The following is a 22,002-nucleotide window of genomic DNA, read 5'->3' as shown; positions in this document are numbered from 1 at the left end:
CTTGATCTTTTAGCGTTTAATATAAGATTTCTTAGCAAAGCCCAGCTTTATTAGAGTTAATGCGCACGGCTCTTTAGAGGACCACTTTTTAGCGACGAGGATTCCGTGGTTAAACGAAGTTGTTAGTATTATTATTATCATCATGATCATCATCATCATCGGGAAAAAGAAGACGTTTTAAGTCGTTTATGTTCAGAACTGACAAAAAAACAGAAATACTCTACTAACGTAGCCCCTTGATTGTTTCAGAGAAAAACTGTCGTACGTGATACCCCTCTTTTTGTGTAAGATGAAAAATATTTTCAACTTTCTTTTCTTTTTTTTTTGCTTGACTCTATAATCTCTCTTTAATTAACGCCAAACTATAAAAAGAAAAATATTAAGCTTTCAGTTCTGCCCTAGTCTTGCTCTTAATTTGTCTCAGAGCCCTGCGTTCGTGAACGTAACCAGGGAACAGGGAGCATACCATGTGTTACGAACATCAACAAAGACGCTTTCCTTTGTTAATCCGAAGAAAATCATTCCATGAACTTATTGTCATTTTAAGGCTGCAAACTAAGACAGGAATTTAATATTGAACCATATGATGAGCTTTGGATCAAAGTCGAAAGTCTCCAGTTTCTTGGGCTGAATAATGTTCTTGAATCTTTTGACGCTTATCGCCGATGTGTCAAGCACAAACTGCCAACATATTTCTTGCAACATAGAGAGTTGAAAACTTTGACAACGTTCAAGTTATAGTCATTTCACAGATCTTAAAAATGTCCTACATAATCAGGGGTTTAGCAGCTCTACTAGATAATTATTAATAATTATTAAAGCGGACGGGTATTGGCTTTTATTGTGTCCTAGCATGTGTGCTTAATTTTAAATCGTTTTTCATAGGGATTCCTCTGTTAATATTGGCAGGAACTTATTGTGTCTGAAAAAAGCGCGCGTTTTGTTCTACAACGATCTACATTTTCTATAAAAGAAAGATCACCTAGGTAAGTAATAATAATCTTTTATGGAAAAATATAACATAGTGAAGTAGTTCGCTGTGAATTTCAAGAGAGATGTCCTCACGGCTAAGATGAAATATTCACGAAGTTAATGAATGCTTTTATGCACAGTTTAAGACATCGTTACCAGGTATTCATCTTCACCACAGCCAGATATCACTGAATCCGCTTGACAGGAACTTGCACCCTTAAAAACCACGAACCATTTATTGTTAAGTCATTTTACGTCTATATCTTTTCTTTGTATTTTAAATTAGCACAAGGCACGCGTTTTGTTTTACCACGATACATTTTCTATACAAGAATTACTAGGGTAAGCAATAATAATCTTCTATGGTGAAGTATAATATAGTAAAGTAGTAATGTTCGCTGTGAACTTCAAGACAGATGTCGTCAAGCTAAGATAAAATATTCACGTAAGTAAATAAATGTTTTTATCGACAATTAAAAACAACGTTGACAACTACTTGTCTTCAACACAAACTCCGCTTGACAGGAACAGTACTCGCATCCTTAAAAACCACGAACCATTTATTATTAAATCATTTTACGTCTGGATGAGCAATGGTGAACCTTACTGGTTTGCACTAAACTGAAGGTAGGACAGTTACTGCACCGTAAAGTAAGCAGAAAGGATGAAACCCTTTGGCTGTACAACATTTCTGAAAGCTTCTATGCTTATACTAATAATTTTCCCCTCATATGCAGTTGCTACAGGTATGATACGTTGTTTTTTCCTCTCAATTTTATCTTTACCTGAACTCAACAAATTTAACTGAGGGCCCGTCATAGGTTCGAGGTGTCAGTTTTCTAAAAACGTTCGTATATCGTCAGTGTTCATGCTATAAGGATGAAATTAACATCACTATATTGGTCCTTGAATGTAGTTTCAAACCGAGAAAAGTACTCTTTTGTTTGAACGTTATTTGATATGTTTAGCTAAAGGGTGTCGGCAACATTTTATATCTCGCTTTTTGCATTTGTTACCTTCCATCAAAGTTTACGAAAATGTTTTTGACTGGGAATTTAAACAAAGTATGGTATAAAATCAAAACACGTCAACAAACTGAAAAACGCTGACACCGTTTAGATGAAAATTTATCTCAAAATCGATTCCTTAGAAAATTTTAGAAAATTAAAAATCCCTTGTAGCTTAAACCTTTAGAATAAGACTACCTGCTTTTGCTTTGAGAACCTAACAAAGGAAAAACAACGTTCTGAGACCAAAAGAATACTTCCTTGGTGTGAAAACTACAAGACGATGTCAATTTCATTGCCATAGCATAACCTGACGAAATACGAACATTTTTTTTAATGACACCTCGAAGACAAGGCCGTAACCGTAAACACTCCGATGTTGTCAAGGAGCTCGTGTTCGCCGTGGTGTGCTCGATATCTTTCCCTTGTTTGTGTTCAGCTGCAATTCATCTATTTCAGAGAAAAAAGCCGACAAAGCTATCAGTCGCGGTGAACCTAGCATTGGTGTAAGTTTCGTAAACTTTAAAGAAGACAAATTCTCCTACTTGAATATCACCATTCTTGGATATAGTCACGTTGACTGGATGCCCCAGTGCTCCTTTGCCTGCTTGGAAACTGTGACATGTTTTTCATTCAACCTGGCTGCATACCCGAACATCAACGGTAAACTGCTTTGTGAACTCCTCCCTTCGGACAAGTACAACAACTCGGACAAATTCATGTCCAGCGAATCCTTTCACCACTTCAGCATCGCGGTAAGTCGTAAGTCTTGGACGTTTATGACGTACAGTGTGCGTTTTTGCGTTGTTTCTCCTTTTTAATTTCTCTGTTATTTATTCATTTATTTTTTAGTGCGATAATACTGACAAACCACAGAAATTCAAAGTTTTATGGCAAATAAGGATGAAAGTATCAAAAAATAGGTACGCACTGCGTACATGCGAATAGTGCTACGAAGAACGTCGCACACCATCACGGTCGCTAGTTGTCGCTGACGTTCTTTCTCACCCAGATGTAACAACCTCAGTTTATCGGGCAAACGCGAAAGGAATAAATTAAACATTGAAAGACCAAGCCGTTATTGACCGTCAATCAATATCACTTATCAAATTAGTTGTGGAAAATGGAAGATGAAGGTTTCACTGCGTTAACAAGGACGTATTATTGTCATATTACTATTATTATATCAAATAAAACTGGATTGATTTTTTATAGTCACCATGTAGTGGTTGGCCTTGTAAGAATAATGGAACGTGTCTGCCACTGTATAAAGATAACAGCTACAAGTGTGTCTGCAAAGCGGGATTCACAGGACGGGACTGCGAAACAGGTAAGATCCCATCATGTCCCGTTAGTTAGTTTTAGCTAAGTAGCTCCGCGAATAATTTGACTGATATTAAAGAAGGGAACGTGCCATTTTAAAGCTGAATAGCCTGATATATATTCTCCGAGCCCCCCCCTCGCAAAAAAAAAAAAACAGAAATTATCATATTTCAATTGTTCACAAAATCTTGTCCAAAACATAAAGATTTGGGACGACCTGGTAGAAAACGGAGCGATGTTCCTTGAACATGTATCTATCAGGTGCACACAACTGAGGGCCACATTCTAAAACAGCATCGACATAGGATTTTTCAAGGCATTTCAGTTAATGATGCCAGACATGAGCTCATCAAGTGGAGCCGTTATCTGACCAAGTAGATTTATTTATAGAGGGCCTCCCTTGGAAGATTCAGCACGCTCACTGCTGTAAAAACCAATCTCTCCTTGGGGGATTCAGCACGCCCACTGTTGTAAAAGCCAATCTCTCCTTGGGGGCTTCAGCACGCCCACTGCTGTATAAGCCAATCTTCCCTGGGAGATTCAGCACGCCCACTGTGGTAGAAGACAATCTCCCTTGGGACATTGAGCACGCCCACTGTTGTAAAAGCCAATCAAAACAAAGCTATCTCAGCGTCAAGGGAAATATGATGCTTTTCCAAGAAAAACCTGTTCCTAAAAATAAATTTACTCAAGAAAGGGTTTATTCAAGGAATTAGTGGAGATAGAGGCTTCCCTTGATTAGCTCCTGTGTGAGATCGGTAGTTGACAGATTTTGTTTCAAGCTCGAGACGGGAACTATGAAAACTTCATTCTCACTTAAAAAGAGTTCGAATAACCAATTATTGATTTTTCCCATATCTAACTTGTTCCAGACAATGACGAGTGTTGGTCTGAAAACGAGTGCCACGTGAATGCCACATGTACGAATACCATAGGATCTTACAATTGCACTTGCAAAAAAGGATACGGAGGAGACGGAAAAAGCTGCGCAGGTAAAGTCCAGTCTAATGAAGGTATTATCCTGACTTTAATGGTGACAGTTTTGTTTTGCACGCCTGGCGTGCCCATTTAACACGTCGACCTCGTGGTCGTTGCTATATGTTGTTTTATTTGGAGTGCAGTCCTCGAGTTTGCTTTCTCATGTTCATTTGGTTCCAGACCTTGATGAGTGTTCAGCTGAAAACAAGTGCCACGTGAATGCCACCTGTACAAATACCTTAGGATCTTACAATTGCACTTGCAAGAAAGGATATGGAGGAGACGGAAGAAACTGCTCAGGTAAAGTCCAGTCTAATGAAAGAATTATCGCGACTAATGCTAGCACTTTTGTGTTGCACCCCTTGCGTGCCTGTTAGTCACGTGATGTTTTGACACATGTCGACCTTGTGGTCGTCGCCATGTTGTTTTGTTTGGACTGCATTCCTCGAGTTCGCTTTGTTGTGTTCATTTGGTTCCAGACATCGACGAGTGTTCATCTGAAAACGAGTGCAGCATGAATGCCACCTGTACGAATACCATAGGATCTTACAATTGCACTTGCAAAAAAGGATTTTCTGGAGACGGAAGAAACTGCTCAGGTAAAGTCCAATCTAATGAAGGTACTATCGTGACTGATGCTGACAGTTTTGTTTTGCACGCCTTGCGTGCCCATTAGTCACTTGCTGTTTTTGGGAACTGATAGAAAGAAAAAAGTCAAAGCGGTTATTTTGGTAGAAAAGGACCCAAGGGTAAATTCGAGGTTAACGAAGTTCTAGCCATCAAGAAGTCAAATCCATCACTTAACAGGGCTGTGGGCTACTTCCCGTTTACGGCTCACGAAAATGGTCACGTGTTTTAAGATCACGTGACGGATAGTTAAATCAAACACTCCAGCGATGAAGAGTTAAACCGGCAGAGTTATTTGTCTTTTTAAAAGCTTCTCTTTTTGCTTGTCTGCACAAAGGCCCCGTTCACAGGCTAAATTATAACCTCTCCTAAACGGGTGACAGTTTCCTTCTCAATATATGATATCCGTTGGAAGCAATTCGCCTTACCACGGATCTTAGGGGTTGTGACCTAAATAGAATGGTTTGTTCGTTCAACAGAAAAGATTGCAAAGGGTTTAGAAAAGTCTGTCATTATTGGAAGCAATCAAACTTACCTGGTCCAACTGAGCGAATGGCTAAAGCCAGTATCACAAAGCAATAGTCAGTGGAAACTCTGCTGGCGTGCTTCAGAGCACGGCTGGGCTTCTTCGACTTTTCACTCTCTGTGTGATGGAAAAGGGCCCACTGTTACCATAATCAAGGTGAACCAGAATATATTCGGGGGCTATGCCAGCGTATCATGGGGTGAGTAGCTCATAGCACTTTGGAAATCAATCGCAATTGGTAAACGGAACTTCTACTCCCACTGAAATATAACTTTAAACCGGAGGAAATAATGTTGGGAATAAAATTTGTTTGATTCGTTTACCACTTTAAATTTCACAGATGCCGTCATCTTGAATGTCTGTGACGTGTTTCGGTTGCCTCATCGTTCTTAGAGGAAAGTCTTTTGCTTAAGCCTGGTACCGGTTTTCATTAGCGACGCAAGTACAAGAGATTCATGTCAAGTAAAAACGAAACCATAACGCAAGCACAAGCACAACACGGAGACAAAGATTTACTAGTTCTATGTTCTCTCTCAGAACGCGGCGCTGCGAGTAGAATCTGGAACGGGTCTTTTTCACTGGACGTACATCACAGCTTGCGTGTGTGCTTATGCTTGCATCAGGCCCGTTGTCACGGTGACACTGTGCTTGCGTCGCTCGTGAAAACAAGGCCTATGTGACAATAGGGCAACAGTAACACGTAACAATTATTCAAGATGGCGGCGACCAGGAAAATTGAAAACAAAAATAAGCGATTTTAAAATTCATTCATTTCAGTTACAGACGCTTTGAAAATTTTGCTTAAAAACATCATTTCCTGGGTTATCTTTTTGTTGGAGTGGAAATTGTCAGATAAAGAAAAAGAAGAAAGAAGATTAGGAAACCTTTCAATTTGTAAAACACGTTTCGCTATGTCTCGCATCTTCGTCAGGTACATATAATGATTTGGAAAAAAAAGAACTCTCCGAATTTATGACAACCCAGGGAAGCATGCATAATACACTATGATTTCGTACCTAATTTCATTTGAAAACAACTAAAAGTACGGTGTAAGGTCACTGCGTACGAGCCAGGAGGCCCATCAGGCCGGCGCTTATCTCCGGTTTCCGTAGCATGAAGCGACTAGGAGTATATATCCTCCCCCCTGGATGGGATGCTAGTCCATCGCAGGGTTACCCCCAGCGTTACGCCAGTACCCATTTATACACCCGGGTGGAGAGAGACACCGTGAGAGTAAAGTGTCTTGCCCAAGAACACAACACAATGTCCCCGGCCAGGCCCCGAACCCGGACCCGGACCACTCGATCCGGAGTCGAGCGCACTAACCATGAGGCCACCGCGCCTCCCACAAAAGTACGGTGTGGCCTCTTTAATTTTGGAACGTTCTTGTATTTTTTGCGATTTGAGGCTGAAAGGTTTCTTAAGATGTTTTCAATTAACATGGTATAGTATTTCAATAAATCAATGCGGAAGTGACCAAAGTGCTTGCTTGCTGTGATATGGATGGTATCAAATTGCTTGTCACATACTTGCGCGACTTGCTCTGATGCCACGTGCTCTGACGATACAAATGAGCAAAATCAAGAGCCCATCTGGAGCGTGCAACTTCCATACAGCGTCTGTGAAACGGCGTTTTCACAAGTAGGTTTATTTTTAGACTAGCCCTTCCCGCGAATTAGGTCAAAAAACAAAGGCAGTTCCGGTTCGGTGACCCTATGACGTCAGCTTAATTTCTTGTAATTGGTCATCGGGCTCCTGTGGGAGTCTCATTCGCGGAAAATTCAATCTAAAAATAAATCGGTCTGTGAAAACGCCGTTACACGAACACAGTAGAGTTGTAGGCTCCGGGTCATGGGTTCCTGGCAAAATAACCAACGTTCTTAATCGACTTCCAGCCTGAGGAATGATCTTAACACGTTCTTTAAAATTTTGATAATCCCAGCTTCAACGTTCTTATTGTTGGTTTTCACTCACGTGATCAACAGCCATGTTTTGCAACGAAAACAAAAGAAAACGTTTGCATAACAATAAAATAAATTCCCGGAGAATTTGGTGGGCGCTCCAACATGACCGCCGTTTCTTTGTTACGGGGCTCCAACATGGCGGCCGTGACGTCATGTGAAAACCGAGAATAAAAGGTTCTTTTAAAAGAAAAGAGTTTAGTCAAACTCATTGAAATTCAGACAGTTTTTTCAAATGTTTTTACAATATATGAGACACATTGAAACATGTCTCACAAATTAAAAGCTTTATGATCTTTTTAATAAGTGCTGCTTCTGTAAAATCCAGGAATGCCATACCTTTTTTGAATATAATCCTTGGGTGGGTGAATGAAGTCCAAATCCAACCAATCTGCTCACTTCGACTACAGTATGGACTTACCACACATCATTTGACACTGAAGATGAGGTCCGCTCAGATCTGTAGATTGTCATAGCTCCCCTTCAAGAGGATTAAATTCCGTCAAAGTTGAAACACCTCTTAGTGTAAGATTCTGAAGTAACCAATCCACTGCGATTGATTTTGTTATAAAAGAGTGCGAAGGAAGCTAGAGCTTTTCGTTGTTGCTTTTAGCGTTTAATCATTCGTGCGAAAAAGATGATGAAGAAGGACAATTATGATATCTGAAAAGCTCGAAAATTCATGAAAGTCTTTTAACTTGGATAGCGCGGTGTCTGAACCCCCAAGGGTTCCTACCCTCTGAGCCCCCCAAGGGGTACTACCCCGATCCTTTAAAGAGAATCCCAGGTTACTGATTTTGGTACACCTCTTTTCAGTAGTGTAAGCTAGTAGTTAAAGAATTCCTAAATACTCTATTCTGCTATGTGGGTGGGGCTGGTTAATTTAAAAAGAGTTTGTTATTAATTTTGGAAAATTTCTAAAAATCATGCAAATGCACGGCCATGAATGGCTAATTGCCTTGGTGCAGTGAGTACGCAGATTTACCACAGACAAAACGCCTCACTTCGAGGCTATGAAAACAAAGAAACCTCACAAAAGCTCTTATTTTTCCCAGAGGCTCGTTTATAATCTCTGAAGCTAAGTTTTGTTTTGAAATTAATCCATCATCTTACACATTTGTCACCTGTAGACTGGTTTTGTAAACTGGTTCCGAAAGTAATGTAGTCTTTTTCTTTGGTTCTGCATCACTAAGCTTAATGATTGGCTAAAAACTCGCGACAAATTCTAAAACAAAGTGGTGAAAGTAAAACCAATTGAGACTTGCTCGCTAGCGTTTTCCCGCTTTTTCTGCCACCTACATGCATGCATTTGCTTTGCGATACGATTGGTTCATTTAAATGAGCCAATTGTTCCAGGGAGAAATTTCATAACTCTTGGCGTTGATTTATAACCAATCAGTGGAGACTTTCCTTGACCAGTTGAAAAGATACTTCTCATACTGCTCTCACTTTGAAGAAATATATTTTTTCACCCATATGATACCTTCAATGAGTTTCACTTTCTTTTTTCCCATTCAGATCATTCAACAAGTTACAAAAACGATCCAAATGCCTTTCTCTTCTCATTGGCAAACCAGATCAATACTCCACAGCGCCTGACCCAAAAAGACCCAAACAATGCCCATTCCGTATATAATCAATACAACTATGGCCCTACGTTTGGATATAGCCACGACCTGTACGTTCAAGACAATGCTAAAGGCAACGCTGGTTCGCACACCGTCTTATCCAGCTACCACAACCCGACCGGAACTTCCTCCTACAACACATTCCTGGCGGGTCAACAATACTTTGACCCAAGTGAGATCGAGACTTTTTATGAAGCAATATAAGAAGTAATATGTCCTTGTACCATTTTGTTGACTCAGAGAGTCGCTTTTTATGTATGGGTTCTCCACGTTTACCACAAGTTGGATCATTTTGTAAAAGATACTCGTAAAGCTAGTTACACACGAATATGTGTTGTTGACAACTTTCATTTGCTCATACGCACGTAGTAAACTCTCCCTTAAGGACAATATCTGTTTAGAAACGTTCTTTTTGTCATTAGAATGTGGCAGCCAGTGAAACGAAACAACTTCTTGTTTCGGCAGACAATAAACACCCGGTTGGTACATTAAGTATTTCCTTTCTTATTAACTTTCTGTTCCTCTTGTCATATAACGAAAATTAAACCAAGATGTACTCTTAAGTAATTTCAGATTAACCGTCCTTCGCCGCGGAGTGGATAACAACATGATCCAAAATTTCTTGCTTGTGGGCAACAAAAGACGCACCTCCCTGTCTGTGGCAGCATGAATGTGAATGAAACAATGGCAAAGGTATTGTCCTCTTCGAGAAATAAAGACCATGGTGTTCACGAGGAGATTACGGCGCGCATTCAATAACTTTGCATATTAGCATTTTCCTAGTTATTTTTACTTGGAGTCCGTGGAGAGCATATTATTATTTCAATTTCTACGCGTAAAAAAAATGTAAATGCTTTGTTTATAGTGGAAGTGCACTTAGCTATCAAGCTAGTTCACAGGCACCTCACTTGTAATAATTTGAAAGAAACATGATTAAGAACGCCAACTAGAAGTAGCCAACCAGTTGGCTATTTTCAAAGCATGATAGAGATGTATCCAGGACAACCGGAAACAAATCCAAACCAGAACGAAACGGAATTTGAACCCGGGGCAACCGCATGTAAACCCAACGCCCTTACCACTGGACCACGCCGGCTCCCTCCGTCTGTCATCCAAGGCAAATCTTAACATTTACATAGCGTTTACGGAGACATTAGGGAGCTTACGAAACGACGACGCCGACGGCAACGACGACGCTACAAAACAATAGGTTTAGTGAGCAAAAACAATGGCTCTGCACGCTCTGCACGTGCGTTTTACATTTTGGTACATTTTTTTGCTGTCATCTCCTAAATGACGACGTGAAATGACCAAATTCAAGGTTCTGTGGAGGACGTTAGCACATGACGATGAATTTTCAGTTCTCTCACTACGCTTCCAACTCACTCATACCAGTTTAATTCCTCAACAGTTACTACACATTTTTAACGCGAAACGACATAAAATAGTTTCGAAGTGATATGAATAACGCGAACTCGTATTTTTAAATGAAGTCCTCGTAGTCGTCGTCGTCCTCGTTTCGTAAGCTCCCTATTTCTACTCAGTTACCCTCGTACCTATCCCCCAATTTTTTTAAAGTATTAATTGGCCAGCCACGGAAGAGCATCTTCACTTGATCGGGATTCAGGCGTGTTACCCTCAAAATGCGGGTATGAAAAGCTCAAGTAGTGAAACTACGATCAACTTACTATGAAGATGTAATTTGTAACCAATGTCTAGCGACACAGATAAAAAAGATGTACTACACAATTGCTGGTGAACGAATAAAAGGTTCAAATGAGAGACCTTTTGTTTTCGACCTCAGTCCAAAATGGCTGCGACGACGTAACGTGGACATTTCACCTGACGTTACAGCAGCCATGTTGGTGCACAGGACAATAGGGATTCAAAGTCAATTGGGCATTTGACTCTATTATAATGCAAAACATAAGCCATAATTTGCTATTGCTTTGTGCACCAACATGGCCGTCTCATCACGTGATTGAAAACCATCTATAGGGAAGGTATCTGTTTAGAAACACTGCTTTTATTGTTCAAATTTGTCAACCACAGGAACAAAAGATCCTTTGTTTCGAGAGCCATTGAGGCTCTGGTTGGCACATTAATGACAACAGGTGACGTCAAGGATGTCTTCCCTATAGCTGCATGGTCTTTATTAAAATTGTTTTCAAGCAAAAAAAAAAAGGGGAAATAACTGCAAAGTTGAAAGCCAAAATCTTCGTACTTTGAAAAATACAGGAGGAATTTTGGACGCTAAACTCTTACGAAACAGGAGCAAGAGTGGCACAGTCGGTTAGTGCGCGGCGTTGGTGCATAAGGTCCCGAGTTCGATCCCCGGATCTCACATCCTTGTTTCGACTTCTTTCCTTTCAGTGTAGCCTAAGTAGCTTTAAATACCCTTAAAACGGAGCACTGATGGAAAGAGGGGGGTAAAATAAGCGCACCGTCGGCTTCCTGGGAGAATACTCTCTAGAGAGTAAAGGAACTTCCGACGTTAAATAAGGTGTACTTTTACCTTTACCAAACGCACGTGGGGTGCAATACACCTTTGCCGACCGTAAGCAAGAATGATAAAATCACGTGGTGAAGATCATCCTCGTTTTAACCCCTTGACTCCCAGTAGTGATCAGCATGTACATTCTCCTCACAATTTCAAACACATTCCGTTACAACAAGTATTGAGAATGAAGATTACTATCAGTTAAGGGATGTTGTTTTGATATAACACCAAATTCTCACGACTAGCAAATAAAGAAGTCTATGGAACTAGTTAGGGGAATGAAAGTTTAGATCACGGGAGCAACAATGCTTGGATCATCCTCTGACTCGCAGTGACCAGTACGTACATTCTCCTCACAATTTCAAACTGATCAAAGATCAGCGGCTGCAAGGGTCCATCGCCCAAAAGTAAGATTTACCCAAATTGGCCCAGTAGATTTGAATTGGGTACAACATTTGGTCTACTTTTTTTATTTTACCTCGAAACTTGATTAAAAACAAACACTTTTTTGACGCTGATGGGGACAAACCTGATACCAGATTGTTACTCTTGGACTCTTGCAGTAACTTATTATGTTAGAGTAGAAAGACGCCTCAGGACCTGTAAGTTACGCACTCAATCGCGCGAACCATTAACGCACGCGTTTATGCTATGGCAACCATAGATGTGAAGAGTAAATCATACAAGTTACAGAATGACAGTCGAAAATGTTCATTGTCATATGTTGGAAATTCACTATTTATCATTGCGTCAAAGAATAAATATACGATATGGTGTAGGAGAGAACATGTCAGTGTTTGTAATCAAATGCTTTGTCACCACTCTCTTCAAAACATTCGCATCCTTTCTTCTAAATCCCTTTTTGATTTAATGAAAAATCAGCATTTGTTGAGCCTTCGTTTTTTATGGTACCTCATGGCGGCCACCTTGGTGGCCCTGTGCGGCGATGCTTATGTCCCATACTCTTCCGCCAGTGAATGGGCCATTTCCGAGTTGCTGTTTGTCTCGGTTTCGAAATGAGTCTTGGTGCTCAACTATTGAAAGGGAAATGAGTTTGATTTGCATAAGAATACGCAACTCATTTCCATTCGAATGGTTTTGCACCAGGACTCGCTTTGAAGCTGAGGCATACAGCAACTCGGAAATGGGCTACTGATTTCGGTTCAACTGCAATTAGTAACAATTAGTACTGGTTTGAGCTTAACACGTAAAGGATGACCACGAAATAAACAAAAACGTGTGTGTGTTCACCGATGTCAATCCCTTCAAAAGTAAGCCTTGTCTTAAAGCGCCACAATCTTTCGACAAGTCTTCGATCTTTGATCCGAAATCTTACCGAACACAAAACCAAGTCGAGCCCCCTTTGAACAGCAGTTTTCTTTCCATATTCTCCGAAAACATTTCCTCCATTATTTTGGAATGCGCAAACGATCACGAGGTCGCAAGGGAAAGTCTGGATCCAACCTCGTTCCCAGGACCTCTCTCTTGTTTCTCTTGTTTTTCTTTTCATGTTTAAACTTTGTATTCCCAGTGGGGTAAAAATAACAATAGCTCTAATTAACATGAGACAAGCGAAACCTGAAGGATTCTGGTACTTGTAGTCATATGGCGTCATCATGCAAATGTCCTATTATTATACAAAAACGTGTGGAACCATTTTCTATTGTCTTGTACACCAAGATGGCCGTCTCATCACGTGGATGAAAAGCAAGGATAGTTTGTGGGATCTTTAACGTTCCTCAGAGTTTAGGAACAAGGGTTGTGAGACGTGACCAACTGTTTGTAGTCCTTTTCCCAGAAGGCTTGAAAGTCTAATCATTTCGGATGTAATTACAAAGGGCAGACTTTTCTCCTCAGTTGTAAAAAGACCCCGAGTGTTAGTCCGGCCGGAGTCGAACTCACGACTAGGCTCGATTTCCGCCGCTCTCTCGAGTCAGGTCTCCGTTGGCGAATGCTCCTTTCCCGAAACAACGGTCAAATGAGCGTTCGAAGCTGATGGAACAAGAGTAAGTCGAGTGAAACATTTAGTTATTTATTAAACTTCCACGCAATGTGCAAACTAGAAATCAAAACAAAGGAATCGGAATCACAGCAGAGTCTTCAACGAGATGGAAGATAACTCCTTGTTCTAAATTCAAATTCATATACTGAGCTAACTTTTAATGATTGCACATGGAGTAATTTTAATATACTAGTACGGAATAAAGGGGTGAAGAAAAATATATGTAAAATTGTGCATAGAAAAATAATCGTTTTGACCTGGATTCACCATTCCCAAACCCACACAGCCTCCTTCTTTCGAGGATGTCACGCAGTTAAAGTAATTTCGTGACACGCAAAATCCTACAAAAAAGGATGAAACGGCAATAATTACAACTAATGATGGTGATGATGATTAACGCACAACTATTTTCGAGTTCAAACACTCTTGATTATCAAAGGATTTAGGCCCCAAAATATACCAAAATAAACGACATGGTCCCTCCAAGGCAAGTTCAAGGAATACGCGCTTCAGCTCCAAGGAGCTATGTCACGCAAAATTATGTAATTTCATAATATCGAAAAAGTAGTACGAAATATTGCAAAACCACTTAAAACAGTTGAGCAACGAAAAAGCAAAACACAAAAAACAGCAAAAGGAAAGAAAAGCATGGATGGACATTAATGGACAAGATTGAAACGGATTGCATCTTGGTAATCTTGAAAAAAGTCAGTCAGCCCGATGTTTTTCAAGTTTATGGTAAATCGCCCGGATAAAGATAGCTTTTGTTTAGAATCATCTTGTTTGTGATGTAACGATAATTTTATCTGTAAAGTACCTCTACATTACCATCCGTCACCGAATCTCGGGGTAGTATTTTTAATATCAGCAAGAGAATATGAGGTAAGATAGCGAATTCCCGTATTTGGCCCTAGTCCAATGAAAATTATTTAAAATATATTATTAGTTCTGTCATACTGCGTGGTTATTCCAAAGGCGACACCTTATTTGTCAATAGGCCACTTCGGAAAGTACCATAATACTCTTCGTTTGTACCCGCAAATTTAGCATAAGCATTGTTTTTGTTTTCTCTTGGGACCATTGTAAGTCCCAAGAGAAACTGGAAACAATGCTTATGCAAAATCTGGGGGGACAAACAAAGAGTATTATGGTATTTTCCGAAGTGGCCTATTGGTGTGAAAGTAGACCGTGCTGTCATGGTAACAACAGATAAAAATAACCTTCGCAGCACAGGGACGATCTAAAAAAATAGATTTCAAATAATTAACATGGGGCATAAGGTTCCCTCTATTTCCTCACATTCCCCGGATAACAGACAAAAACTTCCAGCCCGAAGCCCCGTTTACACCAGCAAGTTTTCCTTGACAAGTTTCCTTGGCAATTATAATTTCTCGTGTAAAGGATCAACAAGTTTTCCTTGACAAGGAATAATTGCTCGTGTAGACGATGAACAAGTTTTCCTTGACAAGTTTAGCCTGTATCCGCAATACTTGTTATTCAGCGAGTCCCTAACTCGTCGAAGCTCGTTCCAGACTTGAGCCGCCATTTTGTATAAGCATGAGCGTGATACTGGGAACGAATCTCATAAATATTCCTTGCCACATTTTTACACGAGCAAATTGTCAATTTACCCTATTTACGCGAGCAGTTTTTCCTAGTCAAGGAAAACTTGCTCGTGTAAACGAGGGAGATCATGCTTTTCATTTTCAAGTAAGACAATCACTTTACTGAATCCCGAAATGAAACACGTTACCAAGGCGGAATGAAGAAAACTACTCCACGTGCAACGTTAATGCTTGTGCCATTAATCTGTCCGTCATTGGCGCATTTTCCTTCATGGCCTTCCTCTCCGTCAATAAACTCCTTGAATAATAACGAAAAAGAGAAGTCGTTTGTAACATCTTGTACTTGGCATTCAATTTGCGTACTCGTTGTTACATTGGAATAAGTTAGATATTTTTGTTCAGGTCATGATACAGGTCATTATGCAAATTTACGCCACGTATCATCACCATCACAAAGACTCTCTATTAATTAACAATCAACAAACCCATACTCGGTTGCTCTACCACAAAATTAAGGTCCCGTCCACACGTATCGTGATATTTTTTAATCCGCAACTTTTTCTTACCGGATTCAAAAATATTTCCATCCACACGTAGCGTATTCAAATCGTATTTGCCCGTCCACAGGTATCCGAAAAGTATCCGGATTCACTCTAGTACTCAGGACTCCTCGATGAAACAGAGGTAACAGCGGATACGCCACGAAGCCCTCGGCAGCCACCTTGAGAATTGATTTCACGGTAAGGAACTGGGCTCGATTTTGTTACGTCATCCGGATAAAAAACATCCGGAGTCCACACGGCTCCGGATTCATATCGGATTCAAAAATATCCACTCATTAAAAAAGTTCCGGATTCGCCAGCGAATTTGCCGGATACGTGTGGACGGAAGGCGTATACGGAAAGAAAAAGTTGCGAATTCAAAAATATCCGGATACGTGTGGACTGGGCCTAAAGCTTTACTCACCTAGCAAATTGGTGATGCTGTTTCTTTGGTGAATTCAGAGCGGCATAAATAAGGAAAAGGTTAAACAAATCTCGCTGTAAAGGGAATAAATATAAGAACTTTTAAACTGAACAATGACACTCGATCTTCTCTGTGAATTCTCGTTTTTTTCAACTTCCATTGCTTTTGCAATTCTTTACGCAATGTTTAAAAAACAAGTAGCCGTGTTTTATCGGGTTTAAAGGCACGAGGCGTAGCCGAATGTTCTCAGACCCGATAAAACACTTGCTGCGTTTTTTTTTGAACAGCTTAGCGTGTCCCTTTGGAGTCCGAAGAAAGGTTCAAAGTGTGAGGGAAAGATATTAGCATACAAGAAAAACAAGCCGGGCCTCATTACTGTAAACAGCTATTCTTAATATAAAGAAATCTAATGAGGGTGTTTTATCGGGTTTAAAGGTTACGTTTTTTCGATGTTCTGATAGTAAAGTTCTTTAATTTTTACCTGACGTCGCGGCAGCCCAACCTCGTTCCCAGGGTCTCTCTTCTCTGCCTCCACTGTCGTTGAGACAATGGAGGCAGAGAAGAGAGACCCTGGGAACGAGGTTGGCGGCAGTCATGTTGGTGGAAAGAACAATAGCAAAACGTGAGCTACATTTTTGGCCAGCAATTATTTCTATCCGTCAACCTGACAATTTTAATTCAACTTGCACGACGTACAATGGGCTTCAAACGCAAAGAAACAAACATATTTTAAATGGCAGAGAGGCAGAGAGTCCAACCCGGATCGATTGCTTCTCTATCCACTAGACAAACAAATAAGCTTATGAGAAGTCGATTTTTTTACTGTATTGACATAGTGGTACCCAGCAAAACAACTCAAAGATAACCGTCTTCAAAGTGGTATACTTATTAAACCAGAAACCCATAAGGGTTGAAACGTGTAAAGCGCGTTCACAGCTTCCGAATATTCAGTGCGAACTGATTGGTTGAATGTCTCAGTGCTAAGTACCATATTTGGAAACCCCTTGCTCTTGTTGTTCCAAATATGGTACTTAGCAAATTGAATATTCAGAAGCTTGTTTCCCAGCACACAAGGGGCCGTTAAACGTTTCAACCCTTATGGGTGTCTGATTAAACCTAAATAATATAGTTCAGCGCGGCTTTGCTCAGACACGTTATTTCTTGTTGAACTAGAGCTCTAATGGGCCTTATTCGCACGGCGGCCATATTGACCATAGACAATACATTTCGTACCCCGAGCCTCGAGTTGAAATGTTTGGGAACGAGTTTCGGAGGGGCAAAACAAAAGTTTTCAATCCCTCGGGACTCAACAAGGCCCATTCAGCCTGTTTTCAAGCTTGTCATATTAAGATGGGATATTGCATCGTGTAATTGTTACGAAATGTCAAAAGTCCGTTTTAGGGATGGCTATGAGTGTTGACCTACATTTTTCTGTTGTTTTGGCACCAACACGTCCGCTGGTCTTATCACGTGAGTGCTATGAAAGAGGCAATGTGAGGCAGTGGGGCCCAGTGGTTAGGGCGCATGCCTCGAGAACCGGACATCCCGGGTTCAAGACCCACTCTGACCACTCGTTGAATTTGATCCTGGTAGTCCCTGGTTCAACTTGCTAGCTGCACTTGTAAATAGCCAACTGGCTTGCCTCCGGTCAGTTGGGACTCTTAAAACTTGCAGGAGCCCATCTGGAGCGTGCAACTTCCATACAGCGTCTGTGAAACGGCGTTTTCACAAGTAGGTTTATTTTTAGACTAGCCCTTCCCGCCAATTAGGTCAAAAAACAAAGGCAGTTCCGGTTCGGTGACCCTATGACGTCAGCTTAATTTCTTGTAATTGGTCATCGGGCTCCTGTGGGAGTCTCATTCGCGGGAAATTCAATCTAAAAATAAATCGGTCTGTGAAAACGCCGTTAGACGAACACAGTAGAGTTGTAGGCTCCGGGTCATGGGTTCCTGACAGTTGTTGTTCTGTTCCGTCGTTTCAAAGAATAGGGGACCAACGACTGATAAAACTAACAGGAGAAATATGGATTTCGTGTACAATATTGTTATAAGCTATTAGAGTTGGTGTCAAAAAGTTAACTACGGCATAACTCGGAGGATCGGTAAAAAAAGGAAATTCTGTAGTATCTGATATAATCTATAGTTGCAAAACGTAGCACTACCCTATCCCCCATGTGGCCCGGCTTAGTTGGTTCCCTACTCTGCTCCCACGAGAGGTTTTTCTCCGGCCGGGGTTCTCTGGTTTTCCCTGCTCCTCAAAAAGCAAGCAGGAATTCCCCGAAAACCACTTCCGGGTGAGTGGATATAACCAGGACATACACTTTTTCCGAATTTTTCTTTTTCGGAACGAAAAACAAACTCTACCAGCATAAAATCTAGCATACCTGTGCGTTACTTCCGCCAATTGTTACAACTTTGTAGCGAACGGGTTTCAGGATTTCAACAGCATTATCAAAGTTTCCCTTTAAAATTTAACAAAAATGGAAAAAGAAAATATAAACAATCGCTTTCTCCTAGTTTCAAGTGAACGATAATCAAGGGATGGTGTTTGTAGTGGTTTAGGATTTATACACCGCAAAGTCTCATGGCGGCGGTTTACAATTCTTTCTCTAGGGTGAGATCGGTCGTCAGCTTGTAAAGGCGCCTCCCCGCAGTCCATATTTAATCTCACCCACACGATCCATCGTGACGCATGTATGAGAGAGAGGAGTTCAATCCGTTTTACCTTATCAGCTTGCTCAAAAGCTTCACAAATCGCCAGTCCGACATCTTTTGAAACTTCCCAGTTTGTGCCTGAACCATCTCTGAAAGAGAACCAGAGGCCTGCCAATTCTTCAAAAGGTCAGATAACTTTTACAGAGCGCTTTCATGCAATTCAATTCCGTTAACCCGACCAAGATCTAAGGTCATCTAAGCATGCCATCCGCCGAACCATATCATCATCATATCTTTCTTTTCCCTCGGATTTTAGAGCAGCTTTGTGTACGTAGCTAATATATCCGAGCATTTACCGTCCCAACCACGATACACCACAGGCAGACCCCAACATCAGGAACTCCATGCCCTACTATTTGCGAATAGTGTTTTGGATATGGCCGTGCTGCGAAAACCTGGACCGAAGTCAAACGAGAACACGAGAGGGGGAGGGGCCGAAGATGATAAGGAGTGAGAAGCCTCGCCCGTTCTTTTCGCCCCCTCCCCCTTTGCTTGCTTTTCTCATAGCCACGATCACTCGAAAGTCAACCCCGGTGGCAAGAAGCTTCTAAAATTCACCAACGTCTGCTACGCAGGCTAGCCAAAATCCCTCATCTAAAGTTCTTTATCCTTTAGTGTAAAGGTCGGGATTCCCCATTTTCTCAATACCTGATGTAGTCTCTGAGGGATCCCAAGAGTTTTAACGTTGCATCTTCATTCTTGGCGCCCAATGTACACATGAGCATATGTACATCATTAAAAACCTGGTAGTAAAAGAGGAAAAAATGGGCATTGAAATCGCAAGGTTGGCCTTTGTGTAGAATACTAAAATGTGCCTAGGAATGAGAGACGTCATCCTCGCACTAATCTGGGCCCGGTTGTTCAAAAGCCGATTAACGCTAATCCGAGATTAAAAATTAACCAAGGAGTTTATTTCTCTACTCCTAAATGCTGTCCAACGCTGATACTCGGCAAAACTTCACATTAGAAGACGTCAATCTTGAAAAACAAGAAGAAGCAACAGAAACGTTCGCCCAGAAGTTGAAAACATGAAGCAAAAGCTTACGCTAATCCTGGATCAACTTAATCGGCTTTCGAACAACCGGGCCCTGGACAATAGACCATTTCCGAGTTCATGTCTGCCTCCTCATCAAAGCGAGTCTAAGTGCAAGTTTTTCTTATAAAAATTAGTTTTCATTCATATGTAAAGTAGAACTAATTATCATCACAAAAACTTCGCACTTAGACTCACTTTGAAGAGGAGGCAGACATGAACTCGGAAATGGCCTATTTAAGCAGTTGTCTCTTATAGACACCTGGGGCCCGTTTCTCGAAAGTCCCGAAAACTTTTCGGGTCCGAGAAGCCATTTGTGAAACTGCCAACCGCTTGTTTTGGAAATCGGATCTTTTAACATGTTTTCAAGGCAACAAAAAGAAAAATGGCTTTGAAGTTTGACGACGTAAATCCTCTCTATTCTTGAGATGCAAAGGATTGCGACACCCGAAAATGGCCCATAAAGTTTTCGGGACTTTCGAGAAACGGGCCCCTGAATACTTCAGGTGACCCTAACGGGATTCGAACCCATGACCTCTGCGATGCCGATGCAATGCTGGTGCAATGCTGGTGCAATGCTCTATCAACTGAGCTATGAAGCAACTCAGTTGAGAGCAGGTCACTTTGTTGGACTCATTTGTTTCCGTGAAGGACTCGATGAATGAAACGAATGTATGTTGAAGTGCTATATACCTTCATTTCATTCAAACTGTGTCTTTAGTATAATTACACATAGGTGATTATTGAAATTCTCCGCGCTGGTTCGTTGCACCTGAGGCGATTATTAAGCGACAATGAATCACCAACGCGTTTTTTTTTTCATAATGGTCGTAAGCCGTTTTGTAGAGGTGACAGACAAAGAAATAAATTGTTTTAAAGAAAATGCATATTTTTCCATTATTATTACGGAGGGAAGAAACGACGACGGCTACAGCAACGACGACGCCAAAAAGCTGTAATATTATTGGTTCGATGAACCAAAGTGATCGTGCTGCACGTGCGGCACGCATTTTTGAACATTTCTCTCCCGTACTCGTCAAAACTACTACGTGAAATTACCAAATTTAAGGTTTTGACGACAATGTAGACAAACTACAGAGAATGTTTCAGTCTCACTCTTTACTTCAAATCCGTCCGTACCAATCCAGTTTTAGGACACTTCGCGAATATTGAATAACATAAACAAGATGGAATAATCATGAAATACTTTAATAATAGAATAGCTCACACGTAATTTGAAGAGACCTTTTCGTGGCCGTGGCCGTAGCCGTCGTGGTTTCTTAAACTCCCTATTGCAAGAGGGGTGCGCACTACTCCAATCCCATTAGACGCACAACTTGTCTCCAGTAAACTGGTATTCATTTAACCGACTTCAAGTGGATGAAAAGCTGAGTGAACTTTGGAGTGAACAGGCACGGATTTGAACCCAGAGCACTGAGATGAGGTCCGCGAGCGATACCCACTACACTAAGCGCGGGATAAACGGGATAAAAGAAAAAAATTCTGGGATGAACAGATGGGATGAACTAGAGCAGGTGCATCCCTTATCCCTGCAAAATGTAGGCGAAATGTAGCGAAGTTCGTTGTCGATATGCGAGAAAGTCAAAAATAGCAATCGTCATGCCTTGTGTCACTGAATTAAGAAACTGGCATTTTATTCCCGTGTCTGACACTTGAAGACTGCAGACTGCAGACTGCACACCACAGACTGCAGACTGCAGACAGCACACTAACCCTAAATCGCAGTTATTGAAAGTTAACCGTTTTAAAATGGGTCCTTAGACTTCAATACTGTTTATCAGCGCTATTTGAAATGGGTATTTAGACTTAAATACTGTTTATCAGCACTATTTGTAGGCAGCCTGCGGTCTGCAGTTGTCATAAACCTATTTTATCTGTTTTTTTTTTACCTCTGCCGGTAGTACCTACAACAAATTAAAGAAAATCGCGTTACGTACTAAAATGTGATCATCACTGTGCGACTCCCAAAGATGAAAAAGCTCCTTCCAGCGACCAACGACATCCACACCTACAGTCAATACAAGATAAGTATTATGCCCTGTTAGGGAATTCTTGTACTAGCTTTTAACAGTCCTTTAAATATAACTTTCATAAGTTGCCTAACATACCAGGTCCGAAATCCATATCCTTTAAAGTTCTTTGGATTTCTTTCAGTCTACGCTTTCGAATCTGGAATCCA

General features: G+C 40.9%; 2 protein-coding genes across 2 annotated transcripts in view; one reads left to right on the top strand and one right to left on the bottom strand.

Annotated features, from left to right (window-relative positions):
* The first annotated feature begins 1,547 nt into the window (after positions 1 to 1,547).
* Positions 1,548 to 9,507, top strand: LOC138033856 (adhesion G protein-coupled receptor E1-like). The gene is made up of 8 exons (XM_068881718.1): positions 1,548 to 1,718; positions 2,439 to 2,734; positions 3,195 to 3,309; positions 4,175 to 4,294; positions 4,461 to 4,580; positions 4,760 to 4,879; positions 5,387 to 5,632; positions 8,913 to 9,507. The coding sequence occupies exons 1-8, from the start codon at positions 1,637 to 1,639 to the stop codon at positions 9,224 to 9,226; spliced, it is 1,413 nt and encodes a 470-aa protein (XP_068737819.1). The 5' UTR covers positions 1,548 to 1,636; the 3' UTR covers positions 9,227 to 9,507.
* Positions 9,508 to 13,533: 4,026 nt separating this feature from the next.
* LOC138033858 (tetratricopeptide repeat protein 38-like) overlaps positions 13,534 to 22,002 on the bottom strand; it is a 23,751-nt gene continuing 15,282 nt past the window's right edge. The window contains exons 11-17 of the mRNA XM_068881719.1: positions 21,761 to 21,831; positions 19,418 to 19,512; positions 18,780 to 18,858; positions 18,439 to 18,516; positions 16,056 to 16,129; positions 15,278 to 15,387; positions 13,534 to 13,865 (exon numbers count right to left, since the gene is read on the bottom strand). Of these exons, the coding sequence (XP_068737820.1) occupies positions 15,297 to 15,387; positions 16,056 to 16,129; positions 18,439 to 18,516; positions 18,780 to 18,858; positions 19,418 to 19,512; positions 21,761 to 21,831 (488 nt within the window). The 3' untranslated portion in view covers positions 13,534 to 13,865; positions 15,278 to 15,296. The remainder of the gene's footprint in view (positions 13,866 to 15,277; positions 15,388 to 16,055; positions 16,130 to 18,438; positions 18,517 to 18,779; positions 18,859 to 19,417; positions 19,513 to 21,760; positions 21,832 to 22,002) is intronic.

This window comes from Montipora capricornis, chromosome 14 (assembly GCF_036669925.1).
Source record: "Montipora capricornis isolate CH-2021 chromosome 14, ASM3666992v2, whole genome shotgun sequence".
In the NCBI taxonomy this organism is placed as follows: Eukaryota; Metazoa; Cnidaria; class Anthozoa; order Scleractinia; family Acroporidae; genus Montipora; species Montipora capricornis.
The sequence above is the reverse complement of the archived record's forward strand: the minus strand, read 5'-3'. Positions and strand labels throughout refer to the sequence as shown.

Coding starts and splice junctions, on each gene's coding strand:
- LOC138033856 (XM_068881718.1), top strand. CDS start 1,637: ATGAAACCCTTTGGCTGTACAACATTTCTGAAAGCTTCTATGCTTATA. Junction 2,735..3,194: donor TTCACCACTTCAGCATCGCG/GTAAGTCGTAAG, acceptor GATTTTTTATAG/TCACCATGTAGTGGTTGGCC. Junction 4,295..4,460: donor AGACGGAAAAAGCTGCGCAG/GTAAAGTCCAGT, acceptor ATTTGGTTCCAG/ACCTTGATGAGTGTTCAGCT.